Source organism: Sander vitreus, chromosome 13, assembly GCF_031162955.1.
Source record: "Sander vitreus isolate 19-12246 chromosome 13, sanVit1, whole genome shotgun sequence".
Taxonomy (NCBI): Eukaryota; Metazoa; Chordata; class Actinopteri; order Perciformes; family Percidae; genus Sander; species Sander vitreus.
Window position 1 is genome coordinate 26,457,748 of NC_135867.1, and position 22,894 is coordinate 26,480,641.

The 22,894-nt window shown below is 40.9% G+C and overlaps 1 protein-coding gene across 1 annotated transcript; it reads right to left on the reverse strand.

The window, feature by feature from the left end:
* Nucleotides 1-252: 252 nt before the first annotated feature.
* Nucleotides 253-18,761, reverse strand: kptn (kaptin (actin binding protein)). The gene is made up of 12 exons (XM_078266060.1): nt 18,229-18,761; nt 17,315-17,397; nt 15,148-15,232; nt 15,002-15,056; nt 13,877-13,955; nt 11,494-11,567; nt 10,390-10,496; nt 3,916-4,020; nt 3,709-3,772; nt 3,429-3,564; nt 1,829-2,002; nt 253-1,072 (listed from the first exon to the last, which is right to left on the reverse strand). Exons 1-12 carry the CDS (start codon nt 18,452-18,454, stop codon nt 908-910), a joined length of 1,353 nt encoding a protein of 450 aa, XP_078122186.1. The 5' UTR covers nt 18,455-18,761; the 3' UTR covers nt 253-907.
* Nucleotides 18,762-22,894: the final 4,133 nt, after the last annotated feature.

A 22,894-nucleotide genomic window follows, 5' to 3' on the forward strand; every position in this document is an offset into this window, starting at 1 on the left:
TTTTATTGATACAGAAAATAAATAAAGAAAAGTGGTGCAGGTATGTCTGGAATTCTCCAGTAACAGGTGTCACTGTCCTGAGCCACATTAGAGTCTCAGGAAGATGAACTGGAAAGGAGTAAATAATCCCACGCCATTGGCATCAGTGTTGACTTGTTTAAAATAACATTCTGAAAGTCAACATGAACTCAAATTAAAGGAAGAACACGGTAACAACACAGGCGATGAATACCCAACAGACAACCAAAACAGTGAGTGTATAGACCCAGATGGGATTTATTAATCTGCAAATCTACAGCACATCATCTTAATGTCAGCTCTACACACAGTTCCTTTTACTGTCACCTACATTCAGTATTCCACCACAAAGCAGAGTGGTACTGTTTTTGGTGGCTAATGTGATGTTGGATTTTGTAACTACCGTCACAACTAAATGTAACTGTTCAGGAATACACACCCCTGAGAAAATCCTTCACGTCCCACGTGTAAATAAGGCAAAACCTTCAGTCTCAGGGTTTCCCCCAGTGTATTGTAAGCCTGGTGGCCCACCAGGCCTAAGTTGCCCCCCACCAGGCCTTAACCACTGGGAAGTATTTTTGAATATATTTTAAGACGTCTTTAAAACGGTTGGAAACTTACACATAGTCATATTTTCAAATCTCCAGTTAGCTTTTAGCTCTGACTTAATGTGCGGCCCTGTGGAATCTGTCTTATAGCTTTTATAAATTGTCGATTCCGTCCATGATTCTGTTATCACAGAAACTATTGGGCTCTACATAAATGCTGCCATCAGTCTGTGATCGGGCCATTGTAAAAAAATAAATTAAAAAAAAAGACATTTTTCTGGGGGAAACCCTGAGTCTGAACCGTCAGGACTTCCACATGGAAACACAATGCACTGTTTCTCTTATGTCGGTGGTGTCTGAGCTGTACTCTCCTCTGTCCTAGCTGGAGCATCCTTCTCCTCAGTGTCTTGTGCTTTGGCTGACTCCAGTTCGGAGCCAGCTGAGAGAGCTGACACCCTGAGGGCGAGCCGCTCCAGGACCAAATCAGCAGTGCTGGTGAGAGAATGCTGAAAAGACACGGAGCAAAACAACATCAAATGAGATATACAGTATGTAAGACAGATTTGAGGAAGTCTGTTGAATTCATTTGCAGAAGAGAGCAAATGTCAGCACTGAGCTCTGCTCTAGATATGACACAGCAGCTGCCTGGTTGGGTCTGTGTTGAGCTGGTGTTGGACATGTGAGGGCGACAAAGCTGAAAAGGAACATGAAGTGAGATATTTATGTTTTATAACAGTTAGTGGGAATCTTTTCTTTGGGGTTTGCGGTTGATGTTGCGATGGAGAGTGATGCTATAAGAGGCATCACATAATCACTGAAAACATCAATTCAATGTAGAAAAGCAAATAAAAAAGTGTTGTTTTCATTGTCTAAGTAGATCTTTGTGTTGGATCTCTTTCACGCTCTCTCGAGCTTGCTTTTTTACGTGAAAATTGATTGTTTTTGACAATTACAGGCCACCACAGATCAAAGGAACAGAGGAGACAAAACATGCAAAGGGCCTGTGAAATCAGTTCTATTCTGCGGCAATTTCTCCTGGTGGCCAGCGGAGGTCAGCAACTACTTGATGCTTCAAGTCTTCTTTTACCCAGTTCAAGAGCGTATTCTTTTGTGTTTGACCTAGTGAGCAGATTATCTAGCTATTGTGGCAATATGCACAACAAAAGTAAGCTCAACAGCAGAGAGGCACTGGCCCTGACAGGAAGCTACATGTATCTGTTAGTGGTATCTTGGATTGCTGTGAGGCCGTTTCTGCTACATACCTGTAAGATATGCAGTCCCTTCAGTGTGAGGACAGCCAGCTCTCTCAAACCGTCCCCAGTCAAGTCTAAGTAGATGATGGACAGCAAAGGACTCTTGAAGCTCCGCCTCCACTGCAGCTGAAACTGTCCGTCTCGTCCTCTCCCTGCCGGCTGGAATTTGTAACAAAGAAGTTCCTGCATGGCACACAGGCAGATAACACAGTCATCATCAAGATCTCGCCACATCAGTCGGCCATTCTAATTATCGACGTGGCACATTGTGTCATGTTCCATTACATTCCATTGCTCATGACCTACTGTATGTCACTTTTTTAAGGCCCTGTCTGGTTTGGCACCTCCTTGTATCTCCGAGCTGCTCTCCCCTTATGACCAAACACGCTGCCTGAGATCCTCAGGCAACACTCCGTTATCTGTTCCGCTGTCACGGCTAAAAACCAAAGGTGACTGAGCATTTGCTGTTAAAGCCCCCTAGGCTTTGTTATTATCTATGTAATGTTGTTGTAGTGGGGAAGGGTAAAGGGTTAATGTTGTGTCTACAGTATTGGTAAAATAAGTCTGTTATGGATGGAAAATCAATAAATATATGTGTTAAAAAAAACAAGTGTTGTGTGTGTATCAAAGCCTGACATATCTTCCTTCTCTGTACCATAGAGCTCCATTATTGTCCAAAAGCTATTTAAAAACCCATAAGTGAGCCACACTGTTGCACTGGTGACATGTTCCCTTATTACCATGAATACACACACTGTAGTTTATTTTGACTTAATTCCACACACACACACACACACCGTCCTACAGATACTCACTAGAGCACCAAATATGTAGTAATCCTGGCTGGGAATAGTACCCAACAAATGGCCTATGTCCTCCTGTTTTAGTCATGTTTGATAAAAAACTACAGTGTCCAGCTGTTTTAGGATTGTAGGATGTATTTTTATTTTATCAAAAAGATGTACGTCCTCAGTAGGAACCACTGAGGTTGGAGCTAAGGACACCAACAGGTTTTGAGAGAAGTTTTGATCTTTTCATGGGATTTATTGACAGTAAAATAAAATCTAGACCAGATATGACCAATATGACCAGCTTTATCCTATTATTAGTCTCGCATTGCCAGACCCTCCTCCACAGCGCTGCGGAGGAAGGTCTGGATAGTCCACACAGCATTCTGGGATGGGAGAAAAACGTGCCCTGGTTTATTGGCATTTCTTTAAACCAATCACAATCGTCTTGGGCGGTGCTAAGAGCCGGACGGAGCCACGGTGCCTCTGCAAAATAGCCTCTGGAAGGAAGTAGTTTTGGTGGAACACGTACGTTCAAAAGGTTTTTTTAGTCGTGCAACAGAAAACTCAGATTGGACAGATAGTCTAGCTAGCTGTCTGGATTTACCCTGCAGAGATCTGAGGAGCAGTTAACCATAGTCCTCAGAAATCCACCAGAGTTTAAAATGCCAACACAAAGGAAGCAGTAGGTAATGGATATCCGGCCTAAATGAGTGAAATCATGTGGAATTTCCGTCGGCAACGGAGCAATCCCTGAAGTGGAATGTCATGGATATAGACCATCCTATTATTAAAGTCCATTAGTAAAGAGGAGCTCTGACCTGCCCGTATGTTCCCAACAGCACCTCCTTCTGCCCGTCAAAATCCAGGTCAATGACCAGAGCACAAAGCACAGCGTCCCACTGGTCACTCTCTGAGAGGCACACCGATCGAGACAAACCTTGCTCCTGGACATCTCTGAGGACACACAGACAGACACAGACAAACAAATACTGTAACACACTGTTCTCAACTCAGCCTGGAGCCAAACAGTCTGAGTGAAAATGCACAAAACCAAGTGATTACTCCACTGATATCTTTATAAAGTCATCAGATTCTGACCTGTAGACAACTGCCATCTCTATACTACTGGTTACTAGGAGGTTGTAGCTTTCCATTTCCACACCTGAAAAAGGAAAGACACAGACAATCAAAATGCTTGATTTTTTATCACAGTGACGACCAAACATAAATTAATAAATAAGAAGAAAAAGGACAGACATGGCTACAAGTCTGAAGATGGGAAACTAAAACAGAGCTGGAACATACTTTGCTCTCCGCTGGGCTGGTTGGGCTCAGTCTGGCAGCTCAGAGGGAACAGCAGCACTGAAGAGATTGGACTGTCGAACTGGAACCGCCAGCTCTGCAAAACCTCTGATGAAAACAGATACATTATATAGCCTTAAAACAGTAGCATGTTGTAGTCATTCAACATAGAACCAAGATGGAAAGGACCAGTTTTTATACTCAAATTGACAAACTAAGATCTTTGCTTCCGACATTAACATAGTATTTGTAAAGTCCCTGCACACCCACAGGTGATTTGATTAGACTTTGGCTGTATCTGAAATCACTCCCCATTTACTATGCACTATTCTTACTGTCCACCAGTGCCTGAATGAATGTAATATGTATTCACTACGTAGTGCCCTCAACAGTTTCCACAATGGAATGAAACCAGTAGCATCCATAGCATGTAACTTAGTCTCTGCTAGCAATCCCACAATGCATAGCATTAAAACGGAGCAGGGGGCTGCGTTGTGTTGATTGGTGCATGGTTTTAAGTTACCAGTGAGAGTACTAGTTGGAGTCCAGCTGGAGTAACAGAAATACTTGAAAAGCTTATCAGACGCCAAATCACTCCACAAGGGTTTGTAAAACTCACAGACTGAGAGATTTTTACATCTCTGGATAGCTGCCACAGTGGCATCTAGCTTATATTTCGTCAGAACGATCACAAGGTCAAAATACGGCGTTTATGTTAGAAACCAATCCACCAGGAATGGGAGTTTGCATGCATTTGATTGGCCAACAGAGCGCCTTGCTGGATGATGTCACATTGCGTTGCAGCAAAAGTTGAGCCTGGTTAATTTTTTTTTCGGCAGGTGAGGTGACCCTGCATTGTTTTGACAGTAGACGTGTTGAAATGAATCAAATAATCGATGCATTGAATCGTGGACGTGGACGATGCTGCATCGATAATCGGCCGGGCCATAATCGATTATTTCTGTTTACAATTTAATGTAGGCCTAACAACATTTCTGTTTACATATTCTGTTATGTTTTGCACATTCAGGAAGTGCTGTAGTTTTATGTATCCAATTTATTTAGTATTAGAGCACTGCAGAATGTTTTGTTTTTGAAGCTTGAAAAAGCTAGGAATTAAATATCCTATATGGCTTTAATAGAAAAATGTTATTTGACGCATTGTGACGCATCGAGATATCGAATCGAAGACATGATAATCGTAATCGAATCAGGAGATCAGTGAAGAGTCACACCTCTATTTGACAGAGCCCCCTCTGTTGGCACCCCCCTGCACCACAGGACTGGCTCCAATCAAATGAATGAAAGGGCTGCATTTTTTTCACACGGGGCTCAAGTCGGTCTGAATGCAGCCTTATCGGAACACTTGAATTGAACAGAGCCATTGGTAATGTTAATATTAACACATGCTTTTCCTAATATGACTAGTCAAAATGTCTGCTGTGAAAAAAGTCCTACAGTGAATGAGACACTTGTGCTGCACTCACACAATGTCAGCAGAATGCAAAGAGCAGGAAAACTAGTAGTTACTGGAGGTAACTATTGGTTAACCCCATCGAGGCTCCGCCTTGGCACCCTGACACAGATCTTTGCAGTCAGCACCCAATCAGGAGGTAGCGATCACACACTATAAAACACCGGGCGCACCTGCTGCTCATCTGCCTTTTTCACTCAGCAACAGGAATAGAGCAGGGGCCAGCTAGGTCTGTAGTTAGGGCTATGCACATACTCGCAGAACTGGAGTTACATCAAGTAACTACTAATTATATTTCGTACGTGCTACGCCTTCTAACGGGCTTTTGCTATTGGTAACCACTAGAGGCGATGTACTCGCAGCTGGGCCCAGACTTAATTCGGACCCAACCGCTGACTGGGTGAAAGAGGTTACATGGTCAGGCCATTGAGCACCACCCGCTACAGGGATCCCACAACCCTAACCAAAAACCATGAACCTGAACCAGAAGGTGCCTGTAGCACCAAGCACCAAATGAGACGCAGAGTCCGATGTTATATCCCTGAGATGTGACTGTACGAAGGTAATGTGGAAGACCAAGACGCAGCCAGGCAGATGTCCTCTACTGACACGCGCTGGGCTCGCCAGAGAAAAACATGCATCAGACATCTCCCTGAATTCGCCTCACTTGAGTTGGGGAGACAGAAGCAACCCCAACCAGAAATGGGGGGCTCTAATCAACTATGATATGCATTTGAAACAGCCTGTGTATCAGTGCAGCAATGCAAAGTGCTTAGGTTGCTCTTTACCAGTGAAATGAGGCATGTGGGAGGGAATAGCAGATTCCAGAGGCTGTTTGGGGATTGCAAGCATCCGGCAGTCTCCCCCTCATTCACCCCACCTCAGTCAGGGAGAGAAGAAGCAACCCCATCCCAGCTGGGATGCCTCCAATCAACATATGTATTACCACTGAAAGACTTCAGTGCAGTGCAGTAAACCGTGCTTCCTTAAGTTGTCTCTGAACATAGATTACCTTGACGGCGGTCAAGCGAGGGAAAGCAGTATTGCAAGCTAGTGCTAAACTAGATTGCAAGTCACGATGTAACTACAGCTTGTTAGCTCGTGACGATTAGCAAAAAGTGTACTATGCAATCAGAGCACTGGCAACACGAGGCCCCTGCTTCGGATGCAATGTCGTGGCGCTAGCGGCTCTGTGCGGAGTTTAGCACCGCCCATGACGATTGTGATTGGTTTAAAAAAATGCCATTAAACCAGAGCACGTTTTCCTCCCATCCCAGAATGCTGTGTGGACTAGCCAGACCCTCTTTCAGCGCGCTTTGGAGGAGGGTCTGGCAAAGCGAGACTACAGTGTGAGTGACATGAAGTGTATGTGGGAGCAGCCCTCCTCTCAGGACCGTGGGAGTGTGTATAAGCAGTGCTTCAATGACATCGCTCTGACTCTCCCTGGCCATTGCACATATTATGTATACTGTGTCATTTCCTGAATAATATTTTTCCACACCTTGCACAAACCACACAGCCTTCTTTTCCTTTCTAAAACAGTTATAATGCACATATTAGTTATACTGTCTCCTTACATATTTTTTTGACTGTGGCAGCACTTTGCTTTGTTTAATTCCCATTTTTATGTTTATTGTTTACTGTATGCACCTAATACACCAAGGCAACTTCCTTCAAAGCACAGACTTGCTTGGCAATAAATCTAATTCTGGAAGGGTGGGACAAATACAGTGGGGCAAACAAGTATTTAGTCAGCCACCAATTGTGCAAGTTCTCCCACTGTAATTTTCATCATAGGTACACTTCAACTATGAGAGACAAAATGAGAAAGAAAAATCCAGAAAATCACATTGTAGGATTTTTAATGAATTTATTTGCAAATTCCTCGGGACAATAAGTATTTGGTCACCTACAAACAAGCAAGATTTCTGGCTCTCACAGACCTGTAACTTCTTCTTTAAAGAGGCTCCTCTGTCCTCCACTCGTTACCTGTATTAATGGCACCTGTTTGAACTTGTTATCAGTATAAAAGACACCTGTCCACAACCTCAAACAGTCACACTCCAATCTCCACTATGGCCAAGACCAAAGAGCTGTCAAAGGACACCAGAAACAAAATTGTAGACTTGCACCAGGCTGGGAAGACTGAATCTGCAATAGATAAGCAGCTTGGTGTGAAGCGGTGAACTGTGGGAGCAATTATAAGAAAATGGAAGACATACAAGACCACTAATAATCTCCCTCAATCTGGGGCTCCACGCAAGATCTCACCCCGTGGGGTCAAAATGATCACAAGAACGGTGAGCAAAAATCCCAGAACCACACGGGGGGACCTAGTGAATGACCTGCAGAGAGCTGGGACCAAAGTAACAAAGGCAACCATCAGTAACACACTACGCCGCCAGGGACTCAAATCCTGCAGTGCCAGACGTGTCCCCCTGCTTAAACCAGTACATGTCCAGGCCCGTCTGGAGTTTGCTAGAGAGCATTTGGATGATCCAGAAGAGGATTGGGAGAATGTCATATGGTCAGATGAAACCAAAATAGAACTTTTTGGTAAAAACTCAACTTGTCATGTTTGGAGGGGAAAGAATGCTGAGTTGCATCCAAAGAACACCATACCTACTGTGAAGCATGGGGGTGGCAACATCATGCTTTGGGGCTGTTTTTCTGCAAAGGGACCAGGACGACTGATCTGTGTAAAGGACAAAATGAATGGGGCCATGTATCGTGAGAATTTGAGTGAAAACCTCCTTCCATCAGCAAGGGCATTGAAGATGAAACGTGGCTGGGTCTTTCAGCATGACAATGATCCCAAACACACCGCCTGGGCAACGAAGGAGTGGCTTCGTAAGAAGCATTTCAAGGTCCTGGAGTGGCCTAGCCAGTCTCCAGATCTCAACCCCATAGAAAATCTTTGGAGGGAGTTGAAAGTCCGTGTTGCCCAGCGACAGCCCCAAAACATCACTGCTCTAGAGATCTGCATGGAGGATTGGGCCAAAATACCAGCAACAGTTTGTGAAAACCTTGTGAAGACTTACAGAAAATGTTTGACCTCTGTCATTGCCAGCAAAGGGTATATAACATAACACAAGTATTGAGATGAACTTTTGTTATTGACCAAATACTTATTTTCCACCATAATGTGCAAATAAATTCATTAAAAATCCTACAATGTGATTTTCTGGATTTTCTTTTCTCATTTTGTCTCTCATAGTTGAAGTGTACCTATGATGAAAATTACAGGTCTCTCTCATCTTTTTAAGTGGGAGAACTTGCACAATTGATGGCTGACTAAATACTTTTTTGCCCCACTGTATCATTGAGTCTAGTGACCCCACATAATTCCCAGCATTGCTCCACAGAGGTCTAATCAGCCACAATAAGTAACCCCTGTGTGGGTGTGCAGTGCCTTTAAGGTATATGCATGCTGGCCACATAAATAATGCAAGATAGTCCAGCCAAAGGTGCAGATGTGTTCAGCACCCCTGGAGGAAGGAAGCGGGGGCTTCACTGTGTTCCTCAATCACACTTTGGAGGAAAACATTGTGAAAAGTCATAAATTTTAAGATAAGATAAGCTTTATTGTCATTGCATTTACATACATTGAGATTCAGGTGCACTACCTGAGACGGTGCTCAAAAATATCCTTTTAACAAAAATGAAATACATTAAATATACCTCTTCAAAACGTCTCGCATACACACACATTCAACTCACATACACAATTGTCAACACATGCATGTTAAAAGGTTAAATGAGTAAAAAAGGTTGTGTGATTTTTATAGAGATGAGCCTGTCTGACTCTCAGAGAAGCATTATTCTGTGTTTGGTCTGCCTCACCTGGGCCTGTCTGGTTGACCAGAGCCAGTCCAACGCAGCCATTCTGACAGCCAAACGCTGAGAGCCGCTGGCCACCAGCTATACTCAACATATCCAGCCAAAGCGCACTGCATGGAGGGAGGGGAACATAACCAATACACACAGAAAGGGTTATAGATCATAACATACATTTAGCTCAGCAAATGTGTTGACATGCAGTTTTTGCTTTTTTGATAAGACCTTAGTGAAACACCACAAAACCTTCAGATTACAGCATGTGCAACATTGATGCTGGCGATTTCCGACTTCCACTGTCTTTACTCTCTATGTATCTCAGTATAAGCAGTGCTTCAATGACATCGCTCTGACTCTCCCTGGCCATTGCACATATTATGTATACTGTGTCATTTCCTGAATAATATTTTTCCACACCTTGCACAAACCACACAGCCTTCTTTTCCTTTCTAAAACAGTTATAATGCACATATTAGTTATACTGTCTCCTTACATATTTTTTTGACTGTGGCAGCACTTTGCTTTGTTTAATTCCCATTTTTATGTTTATTGTTTACTGTATGCACCTAATACACCAAGGCAACTTCCTTCAAAGCACAGACTTGCTTGGCAATAAATCTAATTCTGGAAGGGTGGGACAAATATCATTGAGTCTAGTGACCCCACATAATTCCCAGCATTGCTCTACAGAGGTCTAATCAGCCACAATAAGTAACCCCTGTGTGGGTGTGCAGTGCCTTTAAGGTATATGCATGCTGGCCACATAAATAATGCAAGATAGTCCAGCCAAAGGTGCAGATGTGTTCAGCACCCCTGGAGGAAGGAAGCGGGGGCTTCACTGTGTTCCTCAATCACACTTTGGAGGAAAACATTGTGAAAAGTCATAAATTTTAAGATAAGATAAGCTTTATTGTCATTGCATTTACATACATTGAGATTCAGGTGCACTACCTGAGACGGTGCTCAAAAATATCCTTTTAACAAAAATGAAATACATTAAATATACCTCTTCAAAACGTCTCGCATACACACACATTCAACTCACATACACAATTGTCAACACATGCATGTTAAAAGGTTAAATGAGTAAAAAGGTTGTGTGATTTTATAGAGATGAGCCTGTCTGACTCTCAGAGAAGCATTATTCTGTGTTTGGTCTGCCTCACCTGGGCCTGTCTGGTTGACCAGAGCCAGTCCAACGCAGCCATTCTGACAGCCAAACGCTGAGAGCCGCTGGCCACCAGCTATACTCAACATATCCAGCCAAAGCGCACTGCATGAAGGGAGGGGAACATAACCAATACACACAGAAAGGGTTATGGATCATAACATACATTTAGCTCAGCAAATGTGTTGACATGCAGTTTTTGCTTTTTGATAAGACCTTAGTGAAACACCACAAAACCTTCAGATTACAGCATGTGCAACATTGATGCTGGCGATTTCCGACTTCCACTGTCTTTACTCTCTATGTATCTCACTGCGTTATTGTGAATACTGTCGACTCGTTTCTCTTTTCTCTGTCTGGTGCATTTTATATTGCTGCTGTCCTCTTTTGTTACTTTTATTTCCATATTAGTAATGACATTGTTGCTGTCTTCAGAAATTCTCGCAACGTTTTTTTCTCTGTTACAGTAAGCCTTTGTAAATTAGATCTAGGGGGTTTTAACTTTGACATTCACTTACATATCAAACACACTGGCTGAGCATGAACAGAATAGTATTTTATGTCCAGATTTGAGGATATGGTGAATTGGATTATGCAGGAAAATCATGAGGCTGATGAACACACAGAAACATAGAATGACTAACATGTTGCTAATGTTCTCAATGACCCAATTACGCCCCCCCCACACACAATCAAACAATAACAGATACAGTTTGAAAAATGGTCATATAAACAGTTTGCCAGATTGGATGTCTATACTAGAAAATGCAGAAAGTAGCTGAACTTTCTGGACGGCTCCTAAGAAGCTTTGTGCTGGGGAGAGATGTGTATGATGGGCTCATGGTGTTGTCATTTATACATATGTTTATTTGGTTTATTGTCTATTTTGTTACTATTGTGTTGAACGGTCTGGAATATTGTAGTTATTGTGTCATCTTTTCTTGATTTTTGTCTGGGTGGGTGGGGATGACGGAATGGGGGGGGATTTGTTCATGTTGCGAGTTGTATATTTTGTATTTTGTTATAAAATAAAACAATTATTAATCACAAAAAAACAATAACAGATACAGAGCTAGTAGAGCCAAAGGGAGCTGAGACTAACTTGCTGGGCAGCTGTTGTAGTTCAGGGAAGAGTCTCTCCACTGGCTGCTCTTCAAACTGGTGGAGGGAGGCGTTCTGTTGGAAACACCAGAGTCAGGCTGATGTATGCTCTGATGTCGCATGATGAATCAAAGTCACCGTCTACTACAGATATGCAAAACTCATCATCTTGTTTTTTCTTTTTAACTAGGGAAAAAAGCCTTCCTGTATGTTTCATCACTTTGGGGTCCCTATTTTAACGATCTAAGCGCACGGCGTGAAGCGCATGGTGCGTTTAGGGCATGTCCAAATACACTTTTGCTAGTTTGACAGCGGAAAAATGGTCCGTGCACCGGGCGCATGGTTCAAAAGGGTTGTACTTAGTGTCTTCATTAATTCATAGGTGTGTTTTGGGCGTAACATGCAATAAACCAATCAGAGTGTCATCTCCCATTCCTTTTAAAAGCCAGGCGCATTTGGACCTTGGCGCATTGCTATTATGCTTATGTTATTATGTGCTGCTGTGCGTCCCTGTGTGTGTAACAAGCATAGTGTGCGCACGCTGTGCAGGAGCCTAGGAGCATTTTACTAATGTGCTATTAAAATAACAATGAAATGCTACATTATTGACTTTAGACCAGGTTTTTGTTGGTCAATGGTGCCATCACTTTCCTCTGCCTCAAGATGACGAGAATGCACCTGAACACACCTCCTTGTAAGACCAGCACGCGCATGGGCCACAGATGGGCGCAGGTGCATTTGCTATTTAAACGACGCGGGCGCTGGACGGGAAATTGACAACTACATCGGTCTTAAACTAGCAAAGACACTTGCGTCGGGCTTTGCGCTGCGCCGGGTGTGAGATAGGGCCCAGAGTGTCTTAGTGTCGAGTCTTTCCTTTGACAGAAGAAAACTTTCCGAGGTCAAGGACGAACTTTGAAACTCATTTCAGCCAACGTGGACGAGGAAAACTTCAAATGAGCATCTAGGTTTCCATAACAACAGAGAAAACTCCATCTGCTCTCGTGTGATGGAAAACAGCTTTGAAACTGAGGTGAGACGGTTTTGACAAATGAATCTGGTGTTTTGTACATTATACACTTTGATTGAAAAGAGAAGACAATTAGAGTGTCTTTTGGCGTATTTACCTGTAAAACTCCCTAAACAAAATGTTGGATTAATAATATTCTATAGATTTCTTATGTTTCAATTTCATATCTCCACAGAAGGACAAATACCATTTCATTTTCATACATACTTGAATAAATAAATGCAATTAAAGGCCATAGTAAAAATATCTTTTAATAAATTATATAATTATACTAAAATTAGTTATGTTAAAGGCCTCATTAAACAAGTCAGAGCACCATTTGTTTCCGTATATTTACGTATCTCCGGTAAAAACACGCAGCTAGGGAGGGACTTGTCTCGGATATTGATTGCCGTTTAAAGTAGCCAAAGGCACTGCGTGTACGTTACGCTCCACCCTCCCCCGCCACAGTGACAGCAGCTAACACGGAAACACAGGAAAAAAGCCTGTTATCTGTTGTGGAGGACTTCTCGCCACCGTATGTCTTTGACATTGGTCCAGTATTAATGGAGACTGTTGCAGTCGGCAGCGGAGAAACAAGCTACAATCTAAGTTACAGGGCAAATATTTCATTGGTACTGAAGGTTTTAAATATATATATATATACACACACACACACACACACACACACACACACACACACACAGTAGGGATGTGTATTAGCAAGAATCTGGCGATACGATACGTATCACGATACATGGGTCACGATTCAATATATTGCAATATATTTCGATACTGTGCGTAAGGCGATATATTGGGATTTTTTTTAAAGTTAAATTTTACAAAAACTAATATTTAAAAAGAGACATGATGTTCATAAAAGTCAAAGAAGTTTACTTTAGGTAAACAATTCAGTACACAGAAACTCAAACTGCCAGTTTGGGATTGTGGTTCCCAGGTTCTTAGTGAGCTAATGTTTATATGCTAAAGTAGGCCAAAGTTCAGCCATAGCTACATTGTTAGCTTCTAGCAAAAAGTCAGGCACTGCTAGGCACTGTTAGGCACGGACCCTAGTGGTGTGTCTCAGCATAGCCATCTAGCTGTAGGGGGTTTAAACACAACATTAACGTCAACCACTGTCTTACATGAATATTTTTGCACTTAAACTAAAAAAAAAAAATAAAAATCAATATTGCATTTTTTTTAAATCAATACAGAATTGCTAAATAAAATATCGCAATACTCAAGTGTATAGATTTTTTTTCTTACACCCCTAATATACACTATACACATATTGATTGACTCTCTCTCTCTCTCTCTCTCTCTCTCTCTCTCTCTCTCTCTCTCTCTCTCTTCCCCCCCCGCCCCCCCTGACCTCCTTGTAAAGGTGGATCCTCTGGTCATGGCCGCTGAGCAGGAACACGGTCTCTCTGCCTCCATCGTCACACTGCACTCTGATGGACAGAGAACAGGTTGCTGACATTTGCCATCCAGACACACTGTGTCATGCTTTCTGACAGACCCTGTCTGTACAGAAGCTGTTGACTGACAATGGTTACCATAACAACACTATAACCCATTCATGAACACTAGGATAAAACACAGATCCAGACCAGCATATTAAATGAGGTTATCAAATACTAAAAGCAGTCCACCAGCAGTATAGTGTGAATATATATATATACACATACATTTATTTATTTATTTATTTAAAGGAATGCTGCTGGCCTGGTGTTTAAGCTTTTGTTAGCTGTTTGGTTACCAAAAACCAAAATCACATTTCTTTATTTGGATATTGGATGTGAAAAGAAGGAAATGGTTCTAACGTTGCTCTTTAAATGTGTGTTAATTTCCCACACCAGGAGTCATTTATATAGTTCTATTTTATAGTGATCCATTATCTGTTCACAAAATGTTCTATGTTCTGTGCAAAATGTTCTATTAAAGAAAAGATAGAAAATAAATATTTGTGTGTGCTGTAAAGAGGTTAGAAAATATGAACTCGGAATCGGCTAAAATCGGTATCGGCAGGTCAAGCTCAAAGAAAATCGGAATCGGCCTAGAAAGTTGTAATCGGTGCATCTCTATTAAAAATCAATAGAAATGTGTAAAGGTTACAACAGGTTGAAAAACAGCCTAGGGCGTAAACATGATGTACGTTTGATTTCACTTGTTTGACTTCAGACGTCACTACGTCTTCTTAGTTTATTTATTTAAAGACATTTGTTTCTATTTATTTCGTTATTTTGATGTGGGATTTGTTTTAATAATCTAATTATTCCATTTTTTATTTAATTTTTGGTTTTTTTTCAGATAAGATACAATTTCAGTTGCAGTTCTGATGACATTTTTATATTAATAAAGGAATCATGTTCGGTCATTTGTCTGCAGCACCATTCTGTTCCTGAGACAAAAAGTTGTGAGAAGATCGTATCGTGAACGTCAAATCGCAAATCGTATCAGAATTGTGAGTCGGTGCATCCCTAGTTCACAAACTTACTCTGTGTGGTACAGGTGAAAGGGCGTGAACTGCAGCTCCAGATTCAGGCAACTCTCTGTTCAGGAGACACACACACACCAACATCAGCATGTGGGAAACATCTGTTAGAGTAAGCACTGCACGCTTCAGGACACGGCTTCACTCACGTGCAATAGACTCGAGGTTGAACTCTGAGCCCGGCTCGTAGTCACAGTAGATATTCAGGAACGGCGTGGCTTTGTCACCAGAGTCCTGCAGGAGTTCAGCCATTACCAACAATGCTTCTATGATGTACCATGTTTTTACAACCTTTATAGGAATCAGAAAAGCTTTTATTGCCACAAGTACACTTATAAGTACACTTTTTGTTTAAAAAGTCTTTCATGTTTGCTGATCTTCTACTTGGAATGACCTACAGAAAACACTCAAACTACAGTGTCTAATTCCCTTAAATTATTTTAAAGGTTATGTTAAAACCATGAGTCCATCCAACGCAAATGTTTTAACTAATGGTACTTTTATTTAATTGAAATGCACTTGAGATGTCTTTGCCTCTTGTGTGATTGTTTTGTGATTGTAAGTTGTTTTTCTATGTAATAAACTTGTTGTGCTATCTTGGCCAGGTCTCTCTTGAAAAAGAGATTGTATATCTCAATGAGACTAACCTGGTAAAATAAAGGTTAAATAAAAAAATTAAAAAAAACATTAAATAAATATGGAAGAATTCCACCTACAAAGCTTCAACAATTAATTAAATCTTAAAAGGAAAGTTGATGTGACACAGTGGTAAACATTTTTTGGAACGTGTTGCAGGCATCAACTTCAAAATGAGTATATCTCGATATGAGAATATCTTGTCTTTGTAGTGTATTTAATTGAATATAGGTTGAAAAGGATTTGCAAATCATTGTATTCTGTTTTTATTTACGTTTTACACAACGTTCCAACTTCATTGGAGTTGGAGTACAGTCCTTTCAGAAAAATGTGGAGTTTTTTTGTGATTGTCGCAGGCAAAACTCCTTGATTACGCGGCACGTTTTCTTAAAAAATGCGATGGAATATGCGGGATATTTATGCAATTTTATGCGATGAAATTGCGGGAACTTGCAAAAACTGAGGTTCCATCGTGGCTTCATCGCGGGGTTCGCAGCTTTTCGATGATGTTCACGTCGTGTAATTATATCACTTCATAACGTTCCCATGGCAACAGGGGACAATGGCTGCTCTTGTGTGACGTAAACGCAACATTTTTCAACTTTCTGCTAAGATATATGGGACTTTTTTGCAACGAAAATGCGGGGATTATGAAATCATGCAAGCCCCGCATATTTTGCTCGGAAATCTGCAATTTTTGCAGCGAAAGTGCGGCGTATTTCTTAGGCGTCAGTGTCAGTGGGGGGGCCGGGGCCTTGTTGGTGAGGCTGACTGCAGAGGGGAAGAATTTGTTTTTGTGGTGTGAGGTTTTGGTCCTGATGGACCGCTGTGTTTGGTGTTTTAAGCCCCCAACATCGTCTTCCAGGCAGCACTGCCTGGAAGACACTAGGATTAGGCAATGGTTAGGGTTATCGAGCATGGACCGCAGCCTCCTGTCAGAGGGGAGGTTGCGTGGATGTTACGCTCCACCCTCCCCCGCCAGAGTGACAGCAGCTAACACGGAAACACAGGAAGAAAGCCTGTTATCTGTTGTGGAGGACTTCTCGCCACCGTATGTCTTTGACATTGGTCCAGTATTAATGGAGACTGTTGCAGTCGGCAGCGGAGAAACAAGCTACAATGTAAGTTACAGGGCAAATATTTCATTGGTACTGAAGGTTTTAAATATATATATATATATATATATATATACACACACACATACATATATACATATACACACACATATATATATATATATATATATATATATACATACATATATACACACACATACATATATATACACACACACACAGTAGGGCTGTGTATTAGCAAGAATCTGGCGATACGGTACGTGTCACGATACATGGGTCACGATTCAATATATTGCAATATATTTCGATACTGTGCGTAAGGCGATATATTGGGATTTTTTTTAAAGTTAAATTTTACAAAAACTAATATTTAAAAAAAGACATGATGTTCATAAAAGTCAAAGAAGTTTACTTTAAGTAAACAATTCAGTACACAGAAAATCAAACTGCCAGTTTGGGATTGTGGTTCCCAGGTTCTTAGTGAGCTAATGTTTATATGCTGAAGTAGGCCAAAGGTCAGCCATAGCTACATTGTTAGGGGGTTCAAACAGTAGAGTGTCCACATGCTATGACATGTCAACTTCAATATACAGCATGCAAATACCTTTACGAATGTGATGCCCACCACCAGGCCTCTTTTGGGCGGAGACTTGTTGAAGGCGTCAATCGAGACAATCTCTGCATCAACTACATAAAGAAGACAGGGTCGAGTGTTTGCAGCATCAACCAACAACCGACATGTACGGAAGACAAGTTGCAGCACAAGTTTCAGGACTCAATCACTCAGAGTTCCAAAAACTACATTACTAAAAGAAAATCTGACTAGTATATAGGGCAGCACAATATATCGTTTTTGTAATCGCCATCGCGATATCAACTGGCGCAATAAACACATCGTGAAAGGTGGCAACAAATCGCGAAAGACTTCGTCTTAGTTTAAAGAAAAGTAGAGTAGAGAGAAAAAACGTCAGAAGTAGTAGCATCGAATGGAAATAATCAAGGGGGGGGTGGTCCAGAGTCAGAGTTACTGCAGCCAGGGGGCCCACCAAATTATTGTAAAGTTATTTTTGTTTTTTGTAAACATTGATGATATTCTTACTGGCCTATAGGTAAGGTAGTCACTAAGATAGCCATCCACAGATACAAGGAATCCTAAGGATTCACTGGACCACATGTATGTTTAAACTTAAAACATGATTTATAAAATAAAGGCAACAATTATTTTAATAGCTTAGTATTCTATGCACTAAAAAAAATATGTTTAAAGGTTTTAGGCTGTCCTACACGTTATTGTAAACCCAGTTTAATATGCAATTTAATTTGACACAATACATGTAGTAGGGGGTCCCTGCTCCGTGTCTCTTTCTACTAAAGGGTCCTTGGCTTAAAATACGTTAAAGACCCCTGCTCATGTGCTATTACTAAACTTCACAGTCAGTTTCCACAGAATCCTGCTCTGATATCGGGTTTTTGTGGACATCCATGTATACTTTAAGTATATGTTACTGTGTTGAGTACCTGGGATGTAGGTGAACTGAACCTCCTTGGCCACAGGTCGGATTTTGTGCTGCAGCTCCTGGTATCTGAAACAGAGCACCTTCCCTTTGAGGGTGGCCGCCAACAGCTCCTGCTCCCCGGCCTGACACAGTCCGTAAATGTTGCTCTGCGACGGGAAGCGGCTGAAACTGTCCTCCGCGAAGGGATACGACTCTCGAAGCATCCTGCAGGATGAAGCCGAACTCATTCTTTTTTATCAGAAATGTCAAGAATGAAGTCTGTTCATTGTAGTTCTGTGGCTGCTCTGTTCTCCAACTCCATTCACGTTCAATGTAAATTAGCTCAAATTAAACTAGAAGTTTCCCGTCATTCGTTTCGAAATATAGCTAACACGTACGATAATATGCTATATTTTAGGCTTGATTCAGTACTAACGAATTTTATTTTATCTCAAAGACAGAAATTCGAAGTTTCTGGTATATTTCTGATTGTAATAAACATGAACGTTTTATGTCATGGACGTCATGAAGCAAAACATCCGGGTTGGGAGGAGGTGCGTTCAGGTTTATTGGAAATGTAGCAATTAGTGTTCATTCTGTTGCTGAAACGTAGAGCTGCGTGCTGATGGATTTCAAACGTCGTCCATCCTGTTACAGAGTGAATTTGGTCATAATTTTCAAGTTCAAACAACTATATTTCTTAACATTAAACGATTATGGATCTAAAATACGGTACATTCATTCTATGGACAAACCTGTGTGGCCTAACGAACCCACCTGGGGTTCTGAGAGGCACCATGGCTTTCCTACTTCATGTTGTAAATTGATGACAGACTCAACGCATCACATTCATCATCCTGCCCCCTACCGGTACTGTCCGTCTGTTACAGCCCAAATCACAGCACTGACTCTTTAAAGTAACATACACATTAATGCATCAATTATTATAACTTCATGATATCATCATACATTATTCTGAAATGGGCCATTCTGTAATTTTAGTACTTTAAGTAGCCCATATTTGGATGGCAATACTTTTTACATAACTAGTATTTAAATGCAGTACTTTTACTTGTGACAGTGACAGTGTTTCTACACTCTGGTATTGCTACTTTTACTTAGCAAAAGATCAGTTTTATTGTGGTTGCATCTATCTCTGCTCACGTCTTCTCTTCTTGCACTATTTATCATTATATTTACAGAAAGAAATGTATGACCCAGTCTCCCTTCACATCCAAATAAAGACATTTTGTCTACTGAGATGAAAATGAATATAATAACAGCCTAATATATACCACAGCAAAACCTTTAAGATGTCAATCATGATAGTATACAGATAATTCTATGAAACAATACTGTAAGATTGTTGTGTGTATTTAAATGAATGCAAACCCACCATTGTGTGTGTGTGTGTGTGTGTGTGTGTGTGTGTGTGTGTGTGTGTGTGTGTGTGTGTGTGTGTGTGTGTGTGTGTGTGTTTTAGATGAACTATAAACTCACCAAAACACAGAGCAACATCTATAGTATAAGTTAAAGAAGTTTCTCATTTCATCTTAAACCTCTATGGTTTGTTTATCTGTTTGCCTTGTCTTTTTACTTGCTTTATTTTTTTCAATATGTATATTTTGTGCATGTTATGTTTCCCTGTTTGTTTGTTTGTTGTATTTCTTGTTTTATTTTTGTAGAGTAATTATCATTTTTTTGTTTTTATTTATTTATTTGTATTCGGGGAGGACTTTGAATAAGCCAAATAGGCTTCTTTCTTCTCCTGCACTGAAATTGTTTCTTTTTCTCTTCTTTTTTCTATCTATTATATGTATTTTATATCCTTGTGCCGATAAACTGAACTGAACTGTGCAGTACAGCTGCAACCCATTCAGTCACATTAAAGATGATTAATAGTGTTTGTCCACCAGATGTCAGTGAAAACTCACTCATCAAGTTGTTGGAAGCCGTAGTTGCCCTCCTGCTGGTCACCACCAGCTTGTATTTCTGCAAAGGCACAGACATGGACCCCCCCCCCCCCTCCTTATGAAGAAACAGACAAAATAATTAGGAAGAAATGCACAGTTTTATTTCACTTTTCAATATCATCACTTTCTTCTCAGCTGTTAGTCTTTGTCTTACCCAGTGTTAAGTAAGTCCATAAGTAAATAGTGTCACAGAAGGGTTTGGGTGAAGCTGGTGCTCTCAGTCTGTTGCCAAGCCTGGGACGAGTGTCATCTTGGCTCAGCCTAAACTTGACCTAATGCCCGCCTTACCAGCCAGTGCTTTCCCCTCCTCTGCTGCAGTGACTCTGAGAAACCTCTTTCGTCCTCAGCCTCTCCAAAGGCATAACAGGAATTGACAGGAAGAAAACAGGTTGTGTGGTAACATATTTGACAGCCATGGAGAAAATGATGTGAAATTGAGGTGCAAAAAGGGTTGTTCCCATCTCTGAAGTCAGACCTTTCTCTCTAAAAAGGCAACAGCTCTTCTTAATCTCATCAAATGGATTGGTAAGTCTGACAATGGGACCAACGCTTTATTGGAGCAGGGGCGATTCCAGGAGTTTTTAAGTGGGGTGTCACAGGTCGAGAGAGGGGGGGGCAGAGGATTTATCAGAATACAGCATAGAAAATCTGCTTAGAAATATAGGAAATATTGGATAGGATAGAACAACACAAGTCAATGTTGCTAAATAAAACACATCACATTCATTATTAGTTTCATTTGTTTTCATTTTAAACAAATTGTTTTATCCAAATACAATACACATTTTCTATGGGCTCTTGAGGCAAAAAATTGCTTAGTCATGGAAACATTAATTGGTCATGTGACCAGGGCTGGGAAGGTTTTTTGTCACAGAACCGTATAAAAATAAAGTGCAATACACTCACAATAAACTCGCCTTAAACTTCAACAAAGAAAACCGTGCTGTACACAGTTTTCAGATAATAGGAAACAGAACACAAATAAAGTGCAATACGCAATTTATTTCTTACAGCAACAAATGCTCTACAGTGATTTTGATATGTTTCTACTTCTAAACTGGCCTCAACAACAAAGTACACAGCTGCCATACAATGTGTGTTTAAAGTATATATCCATTTACCAAATGGAAAGGCAGCGATTGGCAGAACAGGCAGCAAAGTGACACTACGCTGATCCAATGGTGGCAAGTGCCACCCCCCTAGACCCGCCTCTATATTGTAATATGCTTTTTATGTTTCCCTGTAGCATCAGTAAGAGGACCAGGGAGCCCTTCGACATTCCCACGTGATGTGAAATACTTCTACCTGCTGCCATTCTCTGACCTCTGAGGTGATTACCTTATACTCAGAAAACATCCAACCAGGTGTTTGACAAAGAAAGCAGACAAAGAGCAAAATAAAGACAATTATCATTTTGTGAGCAGCACCTGTGAGGAGGTCAGTAATCACACTGGAACATGCTGTAGCACTGGACATGTTGAATGGCCCAGGCATTGACCAAACTGTTTACCTGAACATCAAATCAAATCTTTGCACGTTCACTTATGATACATGACATACTTTCTATAGGATGGCTTTGCTATAGTGGTCATATATCTGAACCCCTTGCATACTGTATACGTTTATTAGTCAAATAGATGCGCAATTAAAAAACAACATCAGAGTTATTAAGTGGCAGGAAATATTGTTGCATAAAATGTGTACGTCAAATCAGCACCCCCGATCAGAGGGGGAGCCGTTCGTTTTTTTTCTTATTTTCCTTGTGGTTATTTTTCTTTACTGTTCTATGCAATTAACAGGTTGTTTGAAATGTTAGGACACTACGTACTTTGTACCTGTATTGTTATTGCAGAAGCCTTGTCACTCTTAATTTTAAATCAATGTATGATTTCTCATGACAACTTCATGGAAACGCTGTCACATACAGCTTTTATCCAACAGCCATAAGTGCATTGAATAAAGCTGCTGAAGTGTAGTTCCCACCACTGATCTCTGTCAATAGGGCTATGTCTGTATGAGTGTGTCTCCCATGTGTTTTTAGCATTAATATAATATGTTGGCAGTAGTGGCATTTTTTATTTATGTATTTATTAGGCATGTATTGCATCATGGATGTTTGGACTGCACTTCATTTCGTTGTATCTGTTACGATGACAATACAGATATTCTATTCTATTCTCACATGAGTTTATTTGAACAACAAACTGTTGAGGCTGTTGAATGTGTGACCCTGTTATGAAAACTAAAATGAATATTAAAAAATAAATGTGTGCGTCCTGTAGGCCTTATATATTACCATCAAAACAAATATCTTCATTTCCAGTTTCAAGAAAGAGAACCATTCTACTACTGTAATACATACTAAAAAGTAATCATTTACAAATGAGGAATGTAGATAACTGACATCTGTAAGTCTGGCTTTAAAACACAACCTCCTGATTAAGTCATAATAAGTATGGATACACCACATTTTCTCCCTACTACTGTATAACAACAGATACAACCTCAACACTGTGGGGCTTGATAACCCGTTCACCGGTTCACTGGTGTGTGTTACAATGTCCAGTGTGTGTTGCTGGGGTGAAGCAGACGGAGGTTAGGCCCTGCGAGCTGCTGCTCCATATTGTGACAGTTCAGAGGTGGCAGTGTAATACACCCCCACCCCCATCTCCTAATACCACCTGCTAATCCATCTGCAGGATTACTGTCCACTGT

Bases quoted from the DNA above. Each gene is read 5' to 3' on its own strand.
- kptn (XM_078266060.1), bottom strand. From the start codon at position 18,454: ATGAGTTCGGCTTCATCCTGCAGGATGCTTCGAGAGTCGTATCCCTTC. The intron at 11,568-13,876 runs GTCAGGGGGGGC...TGTTTCCAACAG, and splicing joins GGATCCACCTTTACAAGGAG to AACGCCTCCCTCCACCAGTT. The intron at 3,565-3,708 runs GTCAGAATCTGA...GTGTGTCCTCAG, and splicing joins GAGATGGCAGTTGTCTACAG to AGATGTCCAGGAGCAAGGTT.